We start from the raw sequence: 21,389 nt of genomic DNA, 5'->3' as shown, positions 1-21,389 counted from the left end.
CCAGTCCTGTGACACGGCTCCTTGGCTGAATGGCCTGGCCGATTGGCCTGGCTGTGCTAGTGGCTGTCCAGCGGAGCTTCTGTAGCCCTGGGAAGCCCCTCCGCAGTGCTGGTAGCCCAGGCTGAGAAGCACTGCCCGAGGGTCTCCACGGCGGCCCAAGGCCGCCACAGCGCCAGCAGCCACGCACGCAGGCGTAGAGCCGAGTGACACGTCACAAACAGCCCGTGGCAGAGGAACGCATTGCAAGGCTGCTCTTAGGAGCCGCTCTCGGGGCATGGCCGTCTTGTGGGGGCTATCTCGGGACAACGGGGCCTGCCCAGCAGGAAGTGCATGTCATGGGGGGCTGTCTCTGGGGAGGAGGGGCTGCCTGGGGGGAGGAGGCCATGCCAGGGGGGGCTCTGTCTGGGGGGGGCTGCCTGGGGGGAGGAGGCCATGCCAGGGGGGCTCTGTCTGGGGGGGGCTGCCTGGGGGGAGGAGGCCATGCCAGGGGGGGCTCTGTCTAAAGCAGCTCAGGGGCTTTGATGCTCCGTCTTTGGCAGGTGACCCTTCTCTCCTTCTCCGTGGAGTCCGAGTTCACCTTCGTGGATTACATCCGAGGCGGGTGAGCATAGGAGGCTCAGAGCCAGAGTGCTCAGGGCCCTGCCAGCAGGTCTGCAGCAGCCCCGAACTGCACCGCACTGTACCCCAGCAGCATGGGTTGGAGCATGGCCCCGCCCCCGCCCCTGCCCCCAGGAGATGGGGGGGAAGCAGGGCGGGACTAGGGGAGCAGGGCTGGGGGCAGCAGCAAGAGCAGGGCTGGGAGCTGGCCGGGGGGGGGGGGGCGGGAGGGGATGTTCTGGCCGGGGGTTCGGGGAGCCAGCTGGGGGGTGGGAGGGGATGTTCTGGTCGGGGGTTAGAGGAGCCAGCTGCGGGGCGGGAGGGGATGTTCTGGCCGGGGGTTAGAGGAGCTGGCCGGGGGCGGGGGGCGGGAGGGGATGTTCTGGCCGGGGGTTCGGGGAGCCGGCTGGGGGGCGGGAGGGGATGTTCTGGCCGGGGGTTAGAGGAGCCGGCTGGGGGGCGGGAGGGGATGTTCTGGCCGGGGGTTAGAGGAGCCGGCTGGGGGGCGGTAGGGGATGTTCTGGCCGGGGGTTAGAGGAGCCGGCTGGGGGGCGGGAGGGGATGTTCTGGCCGGGGGTTAGAGGAGCTGGTCAGTGGGATGTTCTGGTCGGGGGTTCAGGGAGCTGGTCAGTGGGATGTTCTGGCCGGGGGTTAGAGGAGCCGGCTGGGGGGCGGGAGGGGATGTTCTGGCCGGGGGGTTCGGGGAGCTGGTCAGTGGAATGTTCTGGTCGGGGGTTAGGGGAGCCGGCTGGGGGGCGGGAGGGGATGTTCTGGCCGGGGGTTAGAGGAGCCAGCTGGGGGGCGGGAGGGGATGTTCTGGCCGGGGGTTCGGGGAGCTGGTCAGTGGGATGTTCTGGTCGGGGGTTCGGGGAGCTGGTCAGTGGGATGTTCTGGCCGGGGGTTAGAGGAGCCGGCTGGGGGGCGGGAGGGGATGTTCTGGCCGGGGGGTTCGGGGAGCTGGTCAGTGGGATGTTCTGGTCGGGGGTTAGGGGAGCCGGCTGGGGGGCGGGAGGGGATGTTCTGGCCGGGGGTTAGAGGAGCCGGCTGGGGGGCGGGAGGGGATGTTCTGGCCGGGGGTTAGAGGAGCTGGTCAGTGGGATGTTCTGGCCGGGGGTTAGAGGAGCTGGTCAGTGGGATGTTCTGGTCGGGGGTTAGGGGAGCCGGCTGGGGGGCGGGAGGGGATGTTCTGGCCGGGGGTTAGAGGAGCCGGCTGGGGGGCGGGAGGGGATGTTCTGGCCGGGGGTTAGAGGAGCCGGCTGGGGGGCGGGAGGGGATGTTCTGGCCGGGGGTTAGAGGAGCCGGCTGGGGGGCGGGAGGGGATGTTCTGGCCGGGGGTTCGGGGAGCTGGTCAGTGGCATGTTCTGGTCGGGGGTTAGGGGAGCTGGTCAGTGGGATGTTCTGGTCGGGGGTTCGGGGAGCTGGTCAGTGGGATGTTCTGGTCGGGGGTTCGGGGAGCCGGCTGGGGGGCGGGAGGGGATGCTCTGGCTGGGGTTAGGGGAGCCGGCTGGGGGGCGGGAGGGGATGTTCTGGCCGGGGGTTAGAGGAGCTGGTCAGTGGGATGTTCTGGTCGGGGGTTCGGGGAGCCGGTCAGTGGGATGTTCTGGTCGGGGGTTAGAGGAGCCGGTCAGTGGGATGTTCTGGTCGGGGGTTAGAGGAGCCGGCTGGGGGGCGGGAGGGGATGTTCTGGCCGGGGGTTAGAGGAGCCGGCTGGGGGCGGGAGGGGATGTTCTGGCCGGGGGTTAGAGGAGCTGGCTGGGGGGCGGGAGGGGATGTTCTGGCCGGGGGTTAGAGGAGCCAGCTGGGGGGCGGGAGGGGATGCTCTGGCTGGGGTTAGGGGAGCCGGCTGGGGGCGGGAGGGGATGTTCTGGCCGGGGGTTAGAGGAGACGGCTGGGGGGCGGGAGGGGATGTTCTGGCCGGGGGTTAGAGGAGCCAGCTGGGGGGCGGGAGGGGATGCTCTGGCTGGGGTTAGGGGAGCCGGTCAGTGGGATGTTCTGGTCGGAGGTTAGGGGAGCCGGCTGGGGGGCGGGAGGGGATGTTCTGGCCGGGGGTTAGAGGAGCTGGCTTGGGGGCAGGAGGGGATGTTCTGGTCGGGGGTTAGGGGAGCTGGTCAGTGGGATGTTCTGGTCGGGGGTTCGGGGAGCTGGTCAGTGGGATGTTCTGGTCGGGGGTTAGAGGAGCCAGCTGGGGGGTGGGAGGGGATGTTCTGGCCGGGGGTTCGGGGAGCTGGTCAGTGGGATGTTCTGGTCGGGGGTTAGGGGAGCTGGTCAGTGGGATGCTCTGGTCGGGGGTTCGGGGAGCTGGTCAGTGGGATGTTCTGGTCGGGGGTTCGGGGAGCCGGTCAGTGGGATGTTCTGGTCGGGGGTTCGGGGAGCTGGTCAGTGGGATGTTCTGGTCAGGGGTTAGGGGAGCCGGTCCGTGGGATGTTCTGGTCGGGGGTTCGGGGAGCTGGTCAGTGGGATGTTCTGGTCGGGGGTTAGAGGAGCCAGCTGGGGGGTGGGAGGGGATGTTCTGGCCGGGGGTTCGGGGAGCTGGTCAGTGGGATGTTCTGGTCGGGGGTTAGGGGAGCCGGTCAGTGGGATGCTCTGGTCGGGGGTTAGGGGAGCCGGTCAGTGGGATGCTCTGGCCGGGGGTTAGGGGAGCCGGTCAGTGGGATGTTCTGGTCGGGGGTTAGAGGAGCTGGTCAGTGGGATGTTCTGGTCGGGGGTTAGGGGAGCCGGTCAGTGGGATGTTCTGGCCGGGGGTTAGGGGAGCTGGTCAGTGGGATGTTCTGGTCGGGGGTTCGGGGAGCTGGTCAGTGGGATGTTCTGGCCGGGGGTTAGAGGAGCCGGCTGGGGGGCGGGAGGGTATGTTCTGGCCGGGGGGTTCGGGGAGCTGGTCAGTGGGATGTTCTGGTCGGGGGTTAGGGGAGCCGGCTGGGGGGCGGGAGGGGATGTTCTGGCCGGGGGTTAGAGGAGCCGGCTGGGGGGCGGGAGGGGATGTTCTGGCCGGGGGTTAGAGGAGCTGGTCAGTGGGATGTTCTGGCCGGGGGTTAGAGGAGCTGGTCAGTGGGATGTTCTGGTCGGGGGTTAGGGGAGCCGGCTGGGGGGCGGGAGGGGATGTTCTGGCCGGGGTTAGAGGAGCCGGCTGGGGGGCGGGAGGGGATGTTCTGGCCGGGGGTTAGAGGAGCCGGCTGGGGGGCGGGAGGGGATGTTCTGGCCGGGGGTTAGAGGAGCCGGCTGGGGGGCGGGAGGGGATGTTCTGGCCGGGGGTTCGGGGAGCTGGTCAGTGGCATGTTCTGGTCGGGGGTTAGGGGAGCTGGTCAGTGGGATGTTCTGGTCGGGGGTTCGGGGAGCTGGTCAGTGGGATGTTCTGGTCGGGGGTTCGGGGAGCCGGCTGGGGGGCGGGAGGGGATGCTCTGGCTGGGGTTAGGGGAGCCGGCTGGGGGGCGGGAGGGGATGTTCTGGCCGGGGGTTAGAGGAGCTGGTCAGTGGGATGTTCTGGTCGGGGGTTCGGGGAGCCGGTCAGTGGGATGTTCTGGTCGGGGGTTAGAGGAGCCGGTCAGTGGGATGTTCTGGTCGGGGGTTAGAGGAGCCGGCTGGGGGGCGGGAGGGGATGTTCTGGCCGGGGGTTAGAGGAGCCGGCTGGGGGCGGGAGGGGATGTTCTGGCCGGGGGTTAGAGGAGCCGGCTGGGGGGCGGGAGGGGATGTTCTGGCCGGGGGTTAGAGGAGCCAGCTGGGGGGCGGGAGGGGATGCTCTGGCTGGGGTTAGGGGAGCCGGCTGGGGGCGGGAGGGGATGTTCTGGCCGGGGGTTAGAGGAGCCGGCTGGGGGGCGGGAGGGGATGTTCTGGCCGGGGGTTAGAGGAGCCAGCTGGGGGGCGGGAGGGGATGCTCTGGCTGGGGTTAGGGGAGCCGGTCAGTGGGATGTTCTGGCCGGGGGTTCGGGGAGCCGGTCAGTGGGATGTTCTGGTCGGGGGTTAGAGGAGCTGGTCAGTGGGATGTTCTGGTCGGGGGTTCGAGGAGCCGGTCAGTGGGATGTTCTGGTCGGGGGTTAGAGGAGCCGGTCAGTGGGATGTTCTGGTCGGGGGCTAGGGGAGCTGGTCAGTGGGATGTTCTGGTCGGGGGTTCGGGGAGCCGGTCAGTGGGATGTTCTGGTCGGGGGTTCGGGGAGCTGGTCAGTGGGATGTTCTGGCCGGGGGTTAGAGGAGCCGGCTGGGGGGCGGGAGGGGATGTTCTGGTCGGGGGTTAGGGGAGCTGGTCAGTGGGATGTTCTGGTCGGGGGTTCGGGGAGCTGGTCAGTGGGATGTTCTGGCCGGGGGTTAGAGGAGCCGGTCAGTGGGATGTTCTGGTCGGGGGTTCGGGGAGCTGGTCAGTGGGATGTTCTGGTCGGGGGCTAGGGGAGCCGGCTGGGGGGCGGGAGGGGATGTTCTGGCCGGGGGTTAGAGGAGCTGGTCAGTGGGATGTTCTGGTCGGAGGTTAGGGGAGCCGGCTGGGGGGCGGGAGGGGATGTTCTGGCCGGGGGTTAGAGGAGCTGGCTTGGGGGCAGGAGGGGATGTTCTGGTCGGGGGTTAGGGGAGCTGGTCAGTGGGATGTTCTGGTCGGGGGTTCGGGGAGCTGGTCAGTGGGATGTTCTGGTCGGGGGTTAGAGGAGCCAGCTGGGGGGTGGGAGGGGATGTTCTGGCCGGGGGTTCGGGGAGCTGGTCAGTGGGATGTTCTGGTCGGGGGTTAGGGGAGCTGGTCAGTGGGATGCTCTGGTCGGGGGTTCGGGGAGCTGGTCAGTGGGATGTTCTGGTCGGGGGTTCGGGGAGCCGGTCAGTGGGATGTTCTGGTCGGGGGTTCGGGGAGCTGGTGAGTGGGATGTTCTGGTCAGGGGTTAGGGGAGCCGGTCCGTGGGATGTTCTGGTCGGGGGTTCGGGGAGCTGGTCAGTGGGATGTTCTGGTCGGGGGTTAGAGGAGCCAGCTGGGGGGTGGGAGGGGATGTTCTGGCCGGGGGTTCGGGGAGCTGGTCAGTGGGATGTTCTGGTCGGGGGTTAGGGGAGCCGGTCAGTGGGATGCTCTGGTCGGGGGTTAGGGGAGCCGGTCAGTGGGATGCTCTGGCCGGGGGTTAGGGGAGCCGGTCAGTGGGATGTTCTGGTCGGGGGTTAGAGGAGCCGGTCAGTGGGATGTTCTGGTCGGGGGTTAGGGGAGCCGGTCAGTGGGATGTTCTGGCCGGGGGTTAGGGGAGCCGGTCAGTGGGATGCTCTGGCCGGGGGTTAGAGGAGCTGGTCAGTGGGATGTTCTGGTCGGGGGTTAGGGGAGCTGGTCAGTGGGATGCTCTGGTCGGGGGTTAGGGGAGCTGGTCAGTGGGATGCTCTGGTCGGGGGCTAGGGGAGCCGGTCAGTGGGATGCTCTGGTCGGGGGCTAGGGGAGCCGGCCGGGGCTGTTCCAGGCTGGGGCAGGCTGCCATGCAGAGCAGCTAATGGAGGAGTGGGCGGTGGGGGCCGGCACTCAGTGTCACCCCTTCCACCCACAGGACACAGCTGAATTTCACAGTCGCCATCGATTTCACAGCCTCCAACGGTGAGCGCCACCTGCACAGCCTGGGTCCAGGACAGTTCAGCCACAGATCTCCTTCCCCTTCCCTGCTCTCACAGGGGACCTGCATGCCCACCCTCTCCCCAGCCGCTGCCCCCGCTGCCAGGGGCTAGCCACAGGGTCCTTGGAACGGGGGTCGGAGGGCCAAGAGCCATGGGGGAGGGGGAAGCTGGGGGGCTAGGGCAGAGGACAGGAGTTGGATGGGGTGAGACCAGGCGGGCGAAGGGCTCCAAGGGAGGAGGGGGCGGGGTGAGGCATCCTGGGGGCGATGAGGTGAGGGGCCCGAGAGCCAGGGGCTGGGGAGGATGAGATGGGCTGAGGGGCGAAGGAGCAGGGGAAAGAGGTCACGGGAGGGGGTGGAGCTGGGGCCAGGGCCCAGGCTGAGGCGGGAGCCCCATATGCCCTGCAGGGGTCCCGTCGCAGCCCACCTCCCTGCATTACATGAGCCCGTACCAGCTGAGCGCCTACGCCATGGCCCTGAAGGCCGTCGGAGAGATCATCCAGGACTACGACAGCGACAAGCTCTTCCCCGCCTACGGCTTCGGGGCCAAGGTCCCACCCGATGGCCGCATTTCCCACCAGTTCCCCCTGGTAGGCAGCAGCGCAGGCCTCTGGCAGCCCCAGGCCGGGGACCGCATGGGCTGGGAGGGGGCACCCCGCGGGGAGCAGGTGCCTCGGGGGGCTGGGCCGAGCGGAGGGGCTGTGGCAGCATGCAGGGTGGGCCGGCTCTGGGACCCCCAGGCCATCCCCCCTTCCCGGCCTCGGGGAAGGACCGGGGCGGCCCCAGCTGCGCTGCTGAGGGCAGAGCCGTGGAACAGACCCTGCCCCATGGGTGCCCGGAGCCCAGCCTGCCTGGCTCTCTGCCCCAGAACAGCCACGCCGAGAAGCCGAGCTGCGAGGGCGTCGAGGGGATCCTGGAGGCGTATGCCCAGAGCCTGCGCACCGTCCAGCTGTATGGCCCCACCAACTTCGCCCCCGTCATCAACCAGGTGGCCCAGTGAGTGGGGCCAGCAATGCCTGCAGGGCCGGAGGGCAGGGAGGGCAGGTCGGGGCCAGCACTGGGTGTGGGGCAGGGGGGCAGGTCGGGCTGGCGCTGGCCGTGGGGCGGGGGGGCAGGTCGGGCCGGTGCTGGCCGTGGGGCGGGGGGGCAGGTCGGGCCGGCACTGGCCGTGGGGCAGGTTGGGCCGGCGCTGGCCGTGGGGCGGGGGGGCAGGTCGGGCCGGCGCTGGCCGTGGGGCGGGGGGGCAGGTCGGGCCGGCGCTGGCCGTGGGGCAGGTCGGGCCGGAGCTGGCCGTGGGGCGGGGTGCAGGTCGGGCCGGTGCTGGCCGTGGGGCAGGTTGGGCCGGCGCTGGCCGTGGGGCGGGGGGCAGGTCGGGCCGGCGCTGGCCGTGGAGCGGTGTGGCGGGTGCCTGCCAGTATCTCGCCCTCTGCGTTGTGCCCCAGCGCGGCGGCCCAGGTGACGGACGGGTCCCAGTACCATGTGCTGCTCATCCTCACCGACGGCGTCATCTCCGACATGCTGCACACCAAGGAGGCAATTGTCAATGTGAGTGTTGGGACGGCCATGTCGGGGAGCAGCCCAGGCTGGTGGGGGTGGAGCTGGCAGGGGTTGTAATGGGGCTCAGGGGCCCCCCAAGCTGCGCACCCGTCCGCAGGCAGGAGTGACTCACCCGGCAGGAGAACAGCAGGTTTATGAGCCGACAGGACACAGCGTGGTACAGAGGAGTCAGTGCAGCCGGCAGAGACAGCCAGTCCCAGCCATGCTGGGGAGAGGAGGCCCCGCGGGGCCCCCGGAGCCAGGGCCTTGCCCCCTCCTTGGCCTCGCTCTCTCCCAGCCCAGACTCACTGCTTCCGACTCCCAGTTCCAATTCAGACCCCTCCGGCTCCACCTCCCCCTTTGTCTGCAGCCCAGAGTGTCACCTGGTCGCCAGGTTACCCCCAGCAGAAACCCCACACCCCCTGTGAGCCCCTCACACACAGGTATCCCCCCCTCCATCGCATCTCTCCCCCCTTCCAGACTGAACCGAGTGGGGTCACTCAGCCGGTGACCTGGAGAAGTTCGGGGCCCTCCCCGTGTGATGGGGATCGGCTGTACCCTCAGTGCTCCCCTTGATGTTACCAGCTTCATGTCATAATCCTGCAGGGGGAGGCTCCAAGTCAGGAGCTTGGTATTGGCCCCTTTCCTGTGATGCAGCCAGGCAAGTCCTGTTGGTTCCCTCGGGTTGGTTGGTCTCCTGGCTTCAGTCTCTGGTCCATCAGCCACGTTCTCAGTTCGGGCAGGCAGAGCCCATACAGCTGCTGCAGCACCAGCAGATCAAACAGTTCTTTTCTGGTCTGGGCCCTGCCCCGTCTGCCCACCAGCCCATACAGCTGCTCCAGCCAATGTCTGGAATTCAGTTATAGACCAGTAAAGGAAGGTACAAATGCTTCCACCCTTGGCATTTAGCCAGACCACCAAAATGGTTGTGTGCCTCAGTTTCCCCTTCCATGCCACACAATAGGTTTGGAATGTTCCTTCTCGTGAGAGGTTGCAAGACTAGTTACAGGGAACTAGTTACAACGGTGACATTTCAGAATTACAAACTCCTTCACCACACAATTCATACTTACACATCCATGTCATCATGTCACATGGCTCTTTCCAAACATTCATTACATGGTACAATTCTACAGCTTTGGGTAGCAGCACCCCTTGGTTACAGCAGTCAGCGTGAGTAATAGAACAAACCCATTGCAACTGTACATTTACGTTGCTCTTTGGTAGACCACAACCTTTGTGCAACATCCTTGAGAATCTGGTATTTTGGGGCTAAGTGGCTGAGGCCTTTCTTAGCACCATCAAGTTCTAATCTGCTCTCTTGCCCCCGGGGTGGAAATCTGATCTCTCTGGCTGTGCCCTCCCTTCTAACAAGAGCTGGGCCATTGATGATCTCAGGGAGACGGCCCCTCCCAGCCAGTCTGGAAACCTGCAAACCAAACTGGTTTCTGAAAAAAGCAGTCAAGTAGCACTTTAAAGACTAGCAAAATGGTTTATTAGGTGAGCTTTCGGGGGACAGACCCACTTCTTCAGACCATAGCCAGACCAGAACAGACTCAATATTCAAGGCACAGAGAACCAAAAACAGTAAGCAAGGAGGACAAATCAGAAAAAGATAACAATGCCCAGATGCTTTGTATATTGGACAGACTTCTAACTCCCTTAGACAAAGGGTCAACGGGCACAAAACAGACATCAAAACACTCCAGATCCACAAACCAGTTAGTCAACATTTTAATGGAATGGGCCATTCTGTCAATGACCTCAAGGTGTGTGTGCTACTGAAGAGACATTATCGCACCGTTTTAGAGAGAGAAGTGGACGAGCTGACTTTTATATTCAAATTTGGCACATTAACACATGGTTTAAACCAGGACGGGAACTTTCTGAGTCACTATAGGGGCTCGTCTGCATACTTGGCTCAATCTAATTCTTGACCTTCCCCCCTATCCCTCCACTCTCTGATTTGCTCACCTTGATTATCTTTTATCTTTATCCTTTTCTGATTTGTCCTCCGTGCTTGCTGGTTTTGGTTCTCTGTGCCTTAAATATTGAGTCTGTTCCGGTCTGGCTATGGTCTGAAGAAGTGGGTCTGTCCCACGGAAGCTCACCTAAAATTATTTTGCTAGTCTTTAAAGTGCTACTTGACGGCTTTTTGCTTTGCTAGTGTATAGACTAGCACGGCTTCCTCTCTGTCACTGGTTTCTGAAAGTTGCTTTGTGAGTCCCAGATGCAAAATCCACATGGAGGAATCCCTGTTTATCCCTTACTTGCCCACCTGGCCCACAGCTCCTTTGTCCTTCCACCTCCAACTACTGCCTCCCCATGGAATCAGAAGTGGAGTCCAGTATGAGAATATAAGTGTTTCCACCATCTGGAGATGGGGAATTGCTGGCCCTCTCCTGCATCCTACAGAGACTGACTGTGCAGCTGTTTTACTTGGTTCTCACAGGGCTGCTCACACTCCCTCACAGTTTTCACTTTATATGGACCAACTTCCAGCTCCTGAGAAACCTTCACCCTGCCTGCTTTGGACCCTTGCAGAGCACAGCCAGGGGTTTCACACTCAGGCAGGTCCTGGCCATCAGGAGCTGAAACAAACTTCTCCCCTGGCAAAGGGCTGCTCCGGCTCTCACAGACAAGCACCTTTCCTGTTCACTCTTCTTCACCTCACTCCCATTTTCTGCAGTCCCCACAGACGGGTCAGGAAAAGTTTCAGGGAAATTCTCTTCCTCAAGAGCTCCCCCAAACAACAACTCACCCCTGTCTGGCTCCACAGGGGCACTGCTCCCTTGAGCCACAACCAGCTCCTGGGTTTCACCTACACCCAGGATCACTTCTGGCCCATCAGGCAGATTCCCACGTAACCCCCCTCCAGGCAGACAGCTAGTACCACCAGACAGAAGGTCAGGATCCGTTTCCTCCCTTCTGCTGCCAGCTTCCTTATTTCCATCAGGCAGCGTAACTCCATTGCCCGTCTGCTCTTCCTGTGTCCTGGCGAGAGGATGACTCTGGTAGGACAGAGTCCTCTCACCACCTCCCAGTAACACCTCAGCATCAGGCAAAGAACAAGTACCAGAATCGTCTGGTCTCTGGATTCCCTGATGATACTAACTGGATCAGACCGAGTTAAAGCATCATCCCCCCTGACAGACACAGAGGCAGGCCCACTTCCCATCTGGGCTTCAGCTGCCCTCAGATCCAGCTCTGGGATCTTGGCCCCATCTCGAGCCCCCACAGGCTCAGGCAAAGGATTCACTTCCCCAGAAGCAGAAGCACCTTTCTTGCACCAAGGACCAGTGTCCTTAGCAGGGACACCACTGCCCATCCCAGAGCCATTCCCTCTGCTCCAGCCCCCATGGCTGGATTCAGAGTCACACCTGGAATGCTCTTTCCTGGTGGTTCCCTCTCCAGCCACCCCAGGCTGGGGAATCCTCCTCAGACAATGGACTAGTTTCCTCGCTGGCAACTTTCCCAAATGCAGGCTCTGCTCTCTCCCCAGGCTGCTGCTGCTGTTCAACACAGACAGACAACGGGAGACACTCTCTCCTTTGTCCCAGCCCCCTGGCTGGTCTCCACACACGCCCAGAAGGTGAAGCAGCTTCTCTCACAGACAACTTGCCATTCCCAGTGGACAAGCTGCTTTCCTGCACAGACACACAAGCACCTTCCTTGGTCCAGGCCTGGAAAACTCTTCACAGGTCTGTCTTGGCCACTAGTAGATGATGGGTTGGAATCGCTCCTTCCCTCCTTGAGCTGTGGCAGGACACTCGGTTCAGAGCTCCATGCAGTCCAGGGTTCCCTGCCCCAATCTGGGCTCACCCCTGCAGGAGTTTCCTTAACCCCCAGCTCTGCCAGTGCACATCCACGCTGCCTTGTCCAGCTCCTTTAATCTTGATTCAGCTTCCAGGTGCTGCCGCTTCACAGCGGAGTTGCTGAGCGTGGTCGCAGGCTCTCAGGCTGATGCCCTCTGCACCCCACAGTCCCTGGAAGAATCCCTTCAGTGTGCCAGGCTCCTTGCAGGTCACAAGCTCCCTGGGGGTTAGGCCGTAGGCCCCGCCGCCCTCTGGGACCGACTCCAATAGACTCCCAGAGGAACCCCTCCTCGGGTGTGACACCCGCTCTCAAGGCCCACGACCACACTGTCTTGGGAAGAACTCATTCAGCGTGTCAGCCTCCTTGTGGGTCTCTCGTTCCCAGGGATTAGGCCGTAGGCCCCTCCATCTCTGGGACCCACTGCAACAGACTCCCAGAAGAACCCTTTTGTGGGTGTTGTTGGGGAACCCCGTTCCCCTGGGGTACGGTGTCCCCAGTAGTCCGAGGCTGGAGGTCAAAGCAGTGAGGCAAGAGTTAGATCTGAAAGGAAACTATTATGCATGCGTGCAGGCTGCCCGCTACAAAGAAGTGAGAGCCTGAGCACCAGGTGTGTGTGCCATTCCCTGCCCCTCGGCGCGTAAGAGGCGTGAGTGAAAGCTGACAGTTTGGCTGGACTCCCACCCTCTCCTTGGAGAGGGTAGTGTTGCTGGATGCCTGTGCTGCCCTTGGATAGGGTAACACCACTAGGTTCCTGGGCTGTCCTTGGACAGGATAGTGCTAACATGGGTGGCAACACTCCCTCGAGTATGTCTCCGACCCCGGGGAAAGGCGCCTCGCAGCCTGGGACTCCCTTGTCTCAGATTATAAGAATTTACAGTCTGCGAGGGAAATTGCCAGCAGGTGTGAAATTTAGGAGACTTCAGAAATTGATGGAAATTTGGACTGGCTCTACTTAAGGGAATCGCTGCAAACAGGCCAGTTTACACTACAAACGTACGTGATAACCCAGACGGAGGAGCCTACAAGATAAATGTCTCTGGGTGACAAGATAGGGCCTTCAAAGAAATGCAGATGATTCCCTAGTTTCTGTTACAGAGTGAGGCCTGGTTGGTGTGAAAACTCTTTTAACCCTTAAAGCAGTTTTTACCGCCCCCCCCCGTGTGACACCCCCTCTCGAGGACCACGACCACACTCCCTTGGGAAGAACTCATTCAGCGTCAGCCTCCTCGCGGGTCACTCATTCCTGGGGGTTGGGCCCTCAGCCCCTCCGCCATCTGGGCCCAACTCCAATGGACTCCCAGGAGTAACCCCTCCTTGGGTGTGACACCCCCTTTCGAGGACCGCGACCGCACTCTCTTGGGTTCAGCCACAGGCCCCTCTGCCTCAGGGAACTGCACCTCACTGCCCGCCAGCAGACCTGGGTCTCGCTGGCCCCCTTCTTCCTCCTGCGCCCCAGTCACTAACTGCTGGCTGCTCCATCCTCGGGGTGCAGTATGTCCCACTCCTGACACCAGTGTGATGGGGTTCGGGGGCCCCCCAAGCTCTGCACCAGGCCGCAGGCAGGAGTGACTCTCACCCAGCAGGAGAACAGCAGGTTTATTAGCCGACAGGACACAGCGTGGTACAGAGGAGTCAGTGCAGCCGGCAGAGACAGCCAGTCCCAGCCATGCTGGGGAGAGGAGGCCCCGCGGGGCCCCCAGAGCCGGGGCCTTGCTCCCTCCTTGGTCTCGCTCTCTCCCAGCCCAGACTCACTGCTTCCGACTCCCAGTTCCAATTCAGACCCCTCCGGCTCCACCTCCCCCTTTGTCTGCAGCCCGGAGGTGTCACCTCAGTTACCTCGGCAGGAGCCCCCCGACCCTCTGGGAGCCCCACACATACACACACACATCCCCCACTACATCACAGGGGTGCAGCCCAGTCTGGTGGGGGCAGGGCCATCTGAGGTGGAGCCTGGTCGGGGGGGGGGGGGGGCTGTCAAGGGAGCAGCCCAGTCTGGTGGGGGGCAGGGCTGTCGGGGGAGCAGCCTGGTCTGGCAGGGGTGGGGGGCAGGGCCGTCGGGGGGAGCCCAGTCTGGCGGGGGGCAGGGCCGTCGGGAGCAGCCTGGTCTGGCGGGGGGAGCCCGATCTGGTGGGGGGGGGCAGGGCCGTCGGGGGGAGCTCGGTCTGGCGGGGGCGGGGCAGGGCCGTCGGGGGGAGCCCGGTCTGGCGGTGGGGGGGCAGGGCCGTCGGGAGCAGCCCGGTCTGGCGGGGGGCAGGGCCGTCGGGAGCAGCCCGGTCTGGCGGGGGGCAGGGCCGTCGGGGGGAGCCCGGTCTGGCGGGGGGCGGGGGCAGGGCCGTCGGGAGCAGCTCGGTCTGGCGGGGGGCAGGGCCGTCGGGGGGAGCCCGGTCTGGCGGGGGGCAGGGCCGTCGGGGGGAGCCCGGTCTGGCGGGGGGCGGGGGCAGGGCCGTCGGGGGGGAGCTCGGTCTGGCGGGGGGCAGGGCCGTCGGGGGGAGCCCGGTCTGGCGGGGGGCAGGGCCGTCGGGAGCAGCCCGGTCTGGCGGCTCTTGGGTGCTATTTCCCTCTCGCCCGGCCCTGGGTGTGGTCACCCGTTTCATGACCCCTACGCAGCGCCCCCCGCATGGCCCTTGTGCTCCGCCCCCCCAGCCCCACACACCGTTCCCTGCATGGCTGCTGCGTGCCCGGGCGTGCGGGGGATGCCGGCTGGGCCGCGGCAGGAGGCTGTGCGTGCCCGGGGGTGCGGGGATGCCGGCTGGGCCGCGGCAGGAGGCTGTGCGTGCCCGGGCGTGCGCGGATGCCGGCTGGGCCGCGGCAGGAGGCGGTGCGTGCCCGGGGGTGCGGGGATGCCGGCTGGGCCGCGGCAGGAGGCGGTGCGTGCCCGGGGGTGCGGGGATGCCGGCTGGGCCGCGGCCGGAGGCGGTGCGTGCCCGGGCGTGCGGGGATGCCGGCTGGGCCGCGGCAGGAGGCGGTGCGTGCCCGGGGGTGCGGGGATGCCGGCTGGGCCGCGGCAGGAGGCGGTGCGTGCCCGGGCGTGCGGGGATGCCGGCTGGGCCGCGGCAGGAGGCGGTGCGTGCCCGGGCGTGCGGGGATGCCGGCTGGGCCGCGGCAGGAGGCGGTGCGTGCCCGGGGGTGCGGGGATGCCGGCTGGGCCGCGGCAGGAGGCGGTGCGTGCCCGGGGGTGCGCGGATGCCGGCTGGGCCGCGGCAGGAGGCGGTGCGTGCCCGGGGGCGCCGGTGCGGGCACAGTGCCGAAGGCCGGCGAGGCGGGGGGGGCGCGGGCTGGCAGTAACGCGCTCCCTCGCCCTGCAGGCCTCTGCCCTCCCCGTGTCCATCATCATCGTGGGCGTGGGCCCCGCCGAGTTTGATGGTAGGTGTGATGCCCGGGGCACTGTGGGTGGGCAGCGCTGGCGGGAGGGGAGCCCCAGGGCACCTGTGGTGGGGTCTGGACACGGGGGCATGAGGGGGCCCTTCTGCTGCGCAGTCAGGCAGAGCCTCCGGCCGCACCCTGGGCAGCCCAGCCCCGCCCCGGAGGCGGTGGCGGTGGCGGTGGCGGGGGGGCGGGGGTCAGGCAGTGACAGCTGCGCCTGCTGACTGCAGCCTGTCCGCAGCCATGGAAGAGCTGGATGGAGACGACGTGCGGGTCTCCTGCCGGGGGCGCTACGCAGAGCGGGACATTGTGCAGGTAACGAGCCCCCCGCAGCACGGCCCACAGGGTGGAGTGGTGCGCGAGGGGGCAGGACCTCTGGCCACGCGCACTGGCTCCTCCCCTGCCCCTGCGCCGCGAAGGGCCAGGCAGCGCCCTCTGCTCTCCGCCCCAACCCACAGCACGGCGGCCCTGAACCCAGGGGGTGGCTCTGCAGTGCGCTAGGAGCCCTGAGGGAGCCTGTCTTGCTGCTCTCCTGGGGGTACCTGCCCTGACCCCCACTCGCAGCCAGGTGTTTGGGGACCCACCACTGCCCCCCCACACATACACCCCCCCCATACCTGCAGCCTGGGGCTCAGCACCCAGCACAGCCTCCCCCCCCCCACCGGGTAGCTGCACCAGGCGCTCAGGGCCCCGGTGTGTCCCCCCCCCCCCCCCCGCCCAGAGCTGCACCAGGCGCTCAGGGCCCAGCGCTGTGTCCCCCTCCCCCCCCAAGAGCTGCACCAGGCGCTCAGGGCCCAGCGCTGTGTCCCCCCCTCCCCCCTCAGAGCTGCAGCAGGCGCTCAGGGCCCCCGTGTGTCCCCCCCTTTCCCCGGTAGCTGCAGCAGGCGCTCAGGGCCCCGGTGTGTCCCCCCCCTTTCCCCGGTAGCTGCAGCAGGCGCTCAGGGCCCCCGTGTGTCCCCCGCTTTTCCCGGTAGCTGCAGCAGGCGCTCAGGGCCCCCGTGTGTCCCCCGCTTTTCCCGGTAGCTGCAGCAGGCGCTCAGGGCCCCCGTGTGTCCCCCCCTTTCCCCGGTAGCTGCAGCAGGCGCTCAGGGCCCCGGTGTGTCCCCCCCTTTCCACGGTAGCTGCAGCAGGCGCTCAGGGCCCCCGTGTGTCCCCCGCTTTCCCCGGTAGCTGCAGCAGGCGCTCAGGGCCCCCGTGTGTCCCCCGCTTTCCCCGGTAGCTGCAGCAGGCGCTCAGGGCCCCGGTGTGTCCCCCCCTTTCCCCGGTAGCTGCAGCAGGCGCTCAGGGCCCCCGTGTGTCCCCCCCCTTTCCCCGGTAGCTGCAGCAGGCGCTCAGGGCCCCGGTGTGTCCCCCCCCTTTCCCCGGTAGCTGCAGCAGGCGCTCAGGGCCCCGGTGTGTCCCCCCCTTTCCCCGGTAGCTGCAGCAGGCGCTCAGGGCCCCCGTGTGTCCCCCCCTTTCCACGGTAGCTGCAGCAGGCGCTCAGGGCCCCCGTGTGTCCCCCCCTTTCCCTGGTAGCTGCAGCAGGCGCTCAGGGCCCCCGTGTGTCCCCCGCTTTCCCCGGTAGCTGCAGCAGGCGCTCAGGGCCCCGGTGTGTCCCCCCCTTTCCCTGGTAGCTGCAGCAGGCGCTCAGGGCCCCCGTGTGTCCCCCCCTTTCCCCGGTAGCTGCAGCAGGCGCTCAGGGCCCCGGTGTGTCCCCCCCCTTTCCCCGGTAGCTGCAGCAGGCGCTCAGGGCCCCGGTGTGTCCCCCCCTTTCCCCGGTAGCTGCAGCAGGCGCTCAGGGCCCCCGTGTGTCCCCCCCTTTCCACGGTAGCTGCAGCAGGCGCTCAGGGCCCCCGTGTGCCCCCCCCTTTCCCCGGTAGCTGCAGCAGGCGCTCAGGGCCCCCGTGTGTCCCCCGCTTTCCCCGGTAGCTGCAGCAGGCGCTCAGGGCCCCGGTGTGTCCCCCCCTTTCCCCGGTAGCTGCAGCAGGCGCTCAGGGCCCCCGTGTGTCCCCCCCCTTTCCCCGGTAGCTGCAGCAGGCGCTCAGGGCCCCGGTGTGTCCCCCCCGCTTTCCCCGGTAGCTGCAGCAGGCGCTCAGGGCCCCGGTGTGTCCCCCCCGCTTTCCCCGGTAGCTGCAGCAGGCGCTCAGGGCCCCGGTGTGTCCCCCCCCCTTTCCCCGGTAGCTGCAGCAGGCGCTCAGGGCCCCGGTGTGTCCCCCCCTTTCCCCGGTAGCTGCAGCAGGCGCTCAGGGCCCCCGTGTGTCCCCCCCCTTTCCACGGTAGCTGCAGCAGGCGCTCAGGGCCCCCGTGTGCCCCCCCCTTTCCCCGGTAGCTGCAGCAGGCGCTCAGGGCCCCCGTGTGTCCCCCGCTTTCCCCGGTAGCTGCAGCAGGCGCTCAGGGCCCCGGTGTGTCCCCCCCTTTCCCCGGTAGCTGCAGCAGGCGCTCAGGGCCCCGGTGTGTCCCCCCGCTTTCCCCGGTAGCTGCAGCAGGCGCTCAGGGCCCCGGTGTGTTCCGTTGCAGTTCGTGCCGTTCCGGGATTACGTGGACCGCTCCGGGAGCCAGGTGCTGAGCATGGCGCGCCTGGCCAAGGACGTGCTGGCCGAGATCCCGGAGCAGCTACTGACCTACATGAGGAGTCGGGACATCAAGCCCCGCCCTGCGGCTGCACAGTAGCTCCTCGTCCATGCAACCCAAGCCCATCAGACACCGCTGCTCCTGCCAGGCCTGAGCCCAGGCCCCCCACATGCGCCTGCTTGGTTGAGCTGGCTGGTGGTGCTGCAGCCGGCCGGCAGGACCCCGTGGGGCTGGCGCTACTCCTCCTGCGGGGGAAGTGGCCTGCTCAGGAAAGGGCCTTCCTGGGCTCCCTTCCCTTCCAGCTGCCGGCAGCCATGGGGGCTGGGAGCAGGCTGGGGCCAGAGGGGCTGAGCATCGCCTCGCCAGGGACCCAAGCAAGGCTGGCCAAGGACATGCGGAGCGCTGGGCTGTCCAGCCCCGGCCAATAAAGCTCTGTAGGTGCCCCAGTGCCCTGTGTCTGTGTCAGGAGTGGGGCCAGGGCCTTGGCTCTGGTCTCGCAGACTTGGTCCTTGCCCGCCCCTCCCACTGCTTCTTGCTGAGCTGGCAGTGTGAGACTACTGCACCCAGCTGGGACTCCGAGCTCCATCTCTGGTCCCTGGACTCCCCCGCACAGCTGTGTCCTCCACAGAGCCAGGCCTGGGCTGGAGATGACCACAGAGCGTGGGAGCCACACCCCGGTAGCAGAGCCCTGCAGCGTGGCTGCCATGCTCCCCTGCAGTGCCTGCACCAGCAGGGACTTCCTGCCACGCGCTGGCCCTGACAGCCCTTGGCTCTGGGGCTACCAGTGCCCGTACGCTGGAGTCTCAGGCTGTTCTCTGTGGCCACGGACCCCTCCTCCAAGTGCTCTTCAGCCTGAACCAGGAAGGGGGTGAAGCTGGGGGCTGACAAGGGCTCAGGCTCATCCCAGGATTTGTGCACAAATGAGCCAAGACCCTGCAGCTCCTGGCCAGCACTGCACGGCGTGTGCCCTTTGGCTCAGCCAGAGCAGGGAGGCAGGCCAGCTCCGTGATCTGTCCTGAGCAGAACTGGGCTCCTCGACTGCCCTCATAGAGCCCAGTCAAGGCTGGCAGAGCTGTCCTGACTGAGCAAAGCCCCAGCCCCCCACCCTGCGTAACCCCTTTGCCGGCCTTGTCTGACCTTTGGAGTCTGTCTCTAGGGGGTACCTGAGCCAGGGCTGCAGTCAGGCCTCCCTGAGAAGACATCACCCAGCCTGCCTCAGGGACATAGTTAGGCGCATGCTTGCCCATCCTGTCCCAGTGGAACGACCTTCCCAGCTGGTCCTTAGCTGTGTACACCCCACTAGAGCGATCGTGGAGTAAGCTGAAGAGCATTTCCCTGTACCTAACTGGAACTACCAACTGCCTCTGAGGATACTCGTCCTCCTCGTGCCCACCAGAAAGAGTCTCCTTGTATAAAAACAACAAGCAGTCAAGTAGCACTTTAAAGACTAGCAAAATGGTTTATTAGGTGAGCTTCCGTGGGACAGACCCACTTCTTCAGACCATAGCCAGACCAGAACAGACTCAATATTTAAGGCACAGAGAACCAAAAACAGTAAGCAAGGAGGACAAATCAGAGAAAGATAATCAAGGTGAGCAAATCAGAGAGTGGAGGGGTGGGGGGGAAGGTCAAGAATTAGATTGAGCCAAGTATGCAGATGAGCCCCTATAGTGACTCAGAAAGTGTAGACGAGCCCCTATAGTGACTCCTTGTATAGATGCCCTCTTGCTATCACAAACCCAGACCTGTTAGAAGAGCTGAGCGGCGGTGGGTCACTCCAGGGCACTGCCTCAGCTCCTTTGAGGCTCTCATCTGCCTCCTGTTCTGCCTGGAACTGCTCTCTCATTGCCAGAGATGTCGGCCCCCCCACCTGGCTTGTGGGCTTCAGCTGGGCCCCTCTGGAAGCGATGAGAACCTCGGCTGGTTGGGATTCTCTTCCCACTGGTGCGCTGGAGTGCCTTGCACGTTCCCGTAGGGTCAGTTGCTGCTGTACACTCCCTGGCACCCTATGCTGCCGACTCCAACACCAGCACGGGCTGGTTCACTGACTTCAGCTCTGGGCTTGGGTCTGGCTGGGTTTCAGGAACTGGATTCACTGTTGTAGTTGGAGGTTCTGATCTGGGGTCTGGCTCTGTCACCTCTGGCTGGTCTCTGATCTAGGGTGTCTGGGTGCACAGACCAGTCCCTAGCAGGAGGCTCAGGAACTGGGTGGTTCTGCTTAGCCCTGCTACAGGTGACCACTCCTCCACTCCAGGCTTGTTTCACGTGGTTCGCTAGGTCTTCTCCCAGCAGCACAGGAATTGGCTAGTCACCTCAGGCTGCAAAAGTCCGCGTTCCTGACCAGTCCTTGTACTTACCTGGCAACTTGGCTGTAGGCAGGTCAAAAGATTCCACCCTGAACAGTCGAACAGTTATTTGAGCCTGGGGGTTAACGAGTTCAGAGTCCCCTAGATACTGGTGGATCGCAGACACGTGTGCCGGTGTCTCTGCATGCAATGACCTTCTTCCCACCCACACTCTGTTCCCCTTCACTCTGGGGCTGTCTGAGAGGCATCTGGGCCTGAGGACTCTGGGTGTGACCCCCCAGTGCAATGAACTGCACTGTTGGAATTGTTGGGACAGCTGGCCTGCACATGCCCTGGCTCACTGCATTTAAAACAATGCCCAACTGGCAAATCACTGGCGTGAGACAGAGGGGTGGAATGAGAGGGTGGCTGGGGTCTCCCTTGCAGTGGGTAGGGTCCTTCCTGGCGAAGTAGGTTCCTGGAATGACCCCCTACACTGCTAGGAGCTTTGGTTGGATGGTGTACTTCCACCCAGTTGGTGCCAATCTTCCTGGCTTCAGCTATGGATTTAGGATCTTTGTCTAGGATGTACATCTGGATCTCAGGAGGAAAACCCTCTAAGGACTGTTCCATTTTCAACAGGAAATATAGCTCTTCCCAAGTGTTAGCCTTTGCTCCTTTTACACCAGCCTCTGTGGCTGTGTTGATATTGTAGACGTGTGGCAAAGGGCAAATCTACTCTCAACTTAGGGGTCTGAACCAGTGACAAGCCTCATTGGGGTTGAACCCCATTTGAATTTTGGCCTCTGTTTAAAGAGGTCATGACTGTTCTTGTTTTCTATAGGTATTTTAGCAGCTACTCCTTTTAAGGGCCCAGTGATTTGGGCTCATCTCAGACATGTACTGCTCAGGGGGAATACTGTACCCTCGGCAGGCTCTCTCAAAATGTATCAGGAATTCATCGATATTCTCTTCCACTGGGTACATCGGGAGTGTTCGAGGGTGTTGAACTGTGATTGGAGTTGGGGCAGGTGGCGTACCTGGGCAATTTTGCATCTTAAGTTTTTCCAGTTCAATTTCTGTCCGCTTCGCTTCTGCCTCTGCACATTTCATCTCTGCTTCTGTGCATTTTGCCTCCGCTTCCACCCGCTGCACTTCTGTACCCTTCTGCTGCAGCTGGGTGAGAGACTTCATTTGTCTCCTTGGAGAACTGTCAGCCTCCCAGCAAGGCAGGCTCCCATCCTAAGGGCCCGTGTGTGATGGCTAGGTTCACTCCCTCACAGTACCTCAGGTTGGGCCACTTGGGTCATGTCTGGGGTAGCTTCCAAGCTACTGTGCTTTTCCCCAATTCTTGCACTGGGCCGCTTCCTGCCCTACTATACCCTAGCTATTCAGTTGCCCCAAAAGCTAAAAAAAAAATAAATAAACTCTTTGGTATGGACTCTCTGGCTTGCGGCTGAAAGCTCGGCGCCAGTTCCCCACCAGGCAGCAAACAAAAAAAAGAGAGGAAAAAAAGATTTTCCCCCCCGTAAAACTTCCAAAGATTGTGGGGGGGGTGAGGGGGGTGGCGGAATCTGTCCTTTTAAAATCCTGAGGTTCGTTTTCCTGGTTCAAAAATGATCCTGTCATTCTGGGGCTTCCTCCAGGCCACGCTATGAGAGCAGAAAGTGGGGCCTTGCAGAGACTTAAA

At 64.3% G+C, this 21,389-nt stretch overlaps 1 protein-coding gene across 2 annotated transcripts in view; it reads left to right on the top strand.

The window, feature by feature from the left end:
* CPNE9 (copine family member 9) overlaps positions 1-21,111 on the top strand; it is a 47,868-nt gene extending 26,757 nt beyond the window's left edge. The window contains exons 8-15 of one of the 2 annotated variants that reach the window (XM_075005313.1): positions 540-601; positions 6,087-6,133; positions 6,558-6,739; positions 7,018-7,145; positions 7,592-7,694; positions 14,807-14,864; positions 15,095-15,179; positions 17,361-21,111. In XM_075005313.1, the coding sequence (XP_074861414.1) occupies positions 540-601; positions 6,087-6,133; positions 6,558-6,739; positions 7,018-7,145; positions 7,592-7,694; positions 14,807-14,864; positions 15,095-15,179; positions 17,361-17,409 (714 nt within the window). In that variant the 3' untranslated portion in view covers positions 17,410-21,111. The remainder of the gene's footprint in view (positions 1-539; positions 602-6,086; positions 6,134-6,557; positions 6,740-7,017; positions 7,146-7,591; positions 7,695-14,806; positions 14,865-15,094; positions 15,180-17,360) is intronic. The other variant, XM_075005312.1, reaches the window with a different exon arrangement.
* Positions 21,112-21,389: the final 278 nt, after the last annotated feature.

This window comes from Carettochelys insculpta, chromosome 11, assembly GCF_033958435.1.
Source record: "Carettochelys insculpta isolate YL-2023 chromosome 11, ASM3395843v1, whole genome shotgun sequence".
Taxonomy (NCBI): Eukaryota; Metazoa; Chordata; order Testudines; family Carettochelyidae; genus Carettochelys; species Carettochelys insculpta.
The sequence above is the reverse complement of the archived record's forward strand: the minus strand, read 5'-3'. Positions and strand labels throughout refer to the sequence as shown.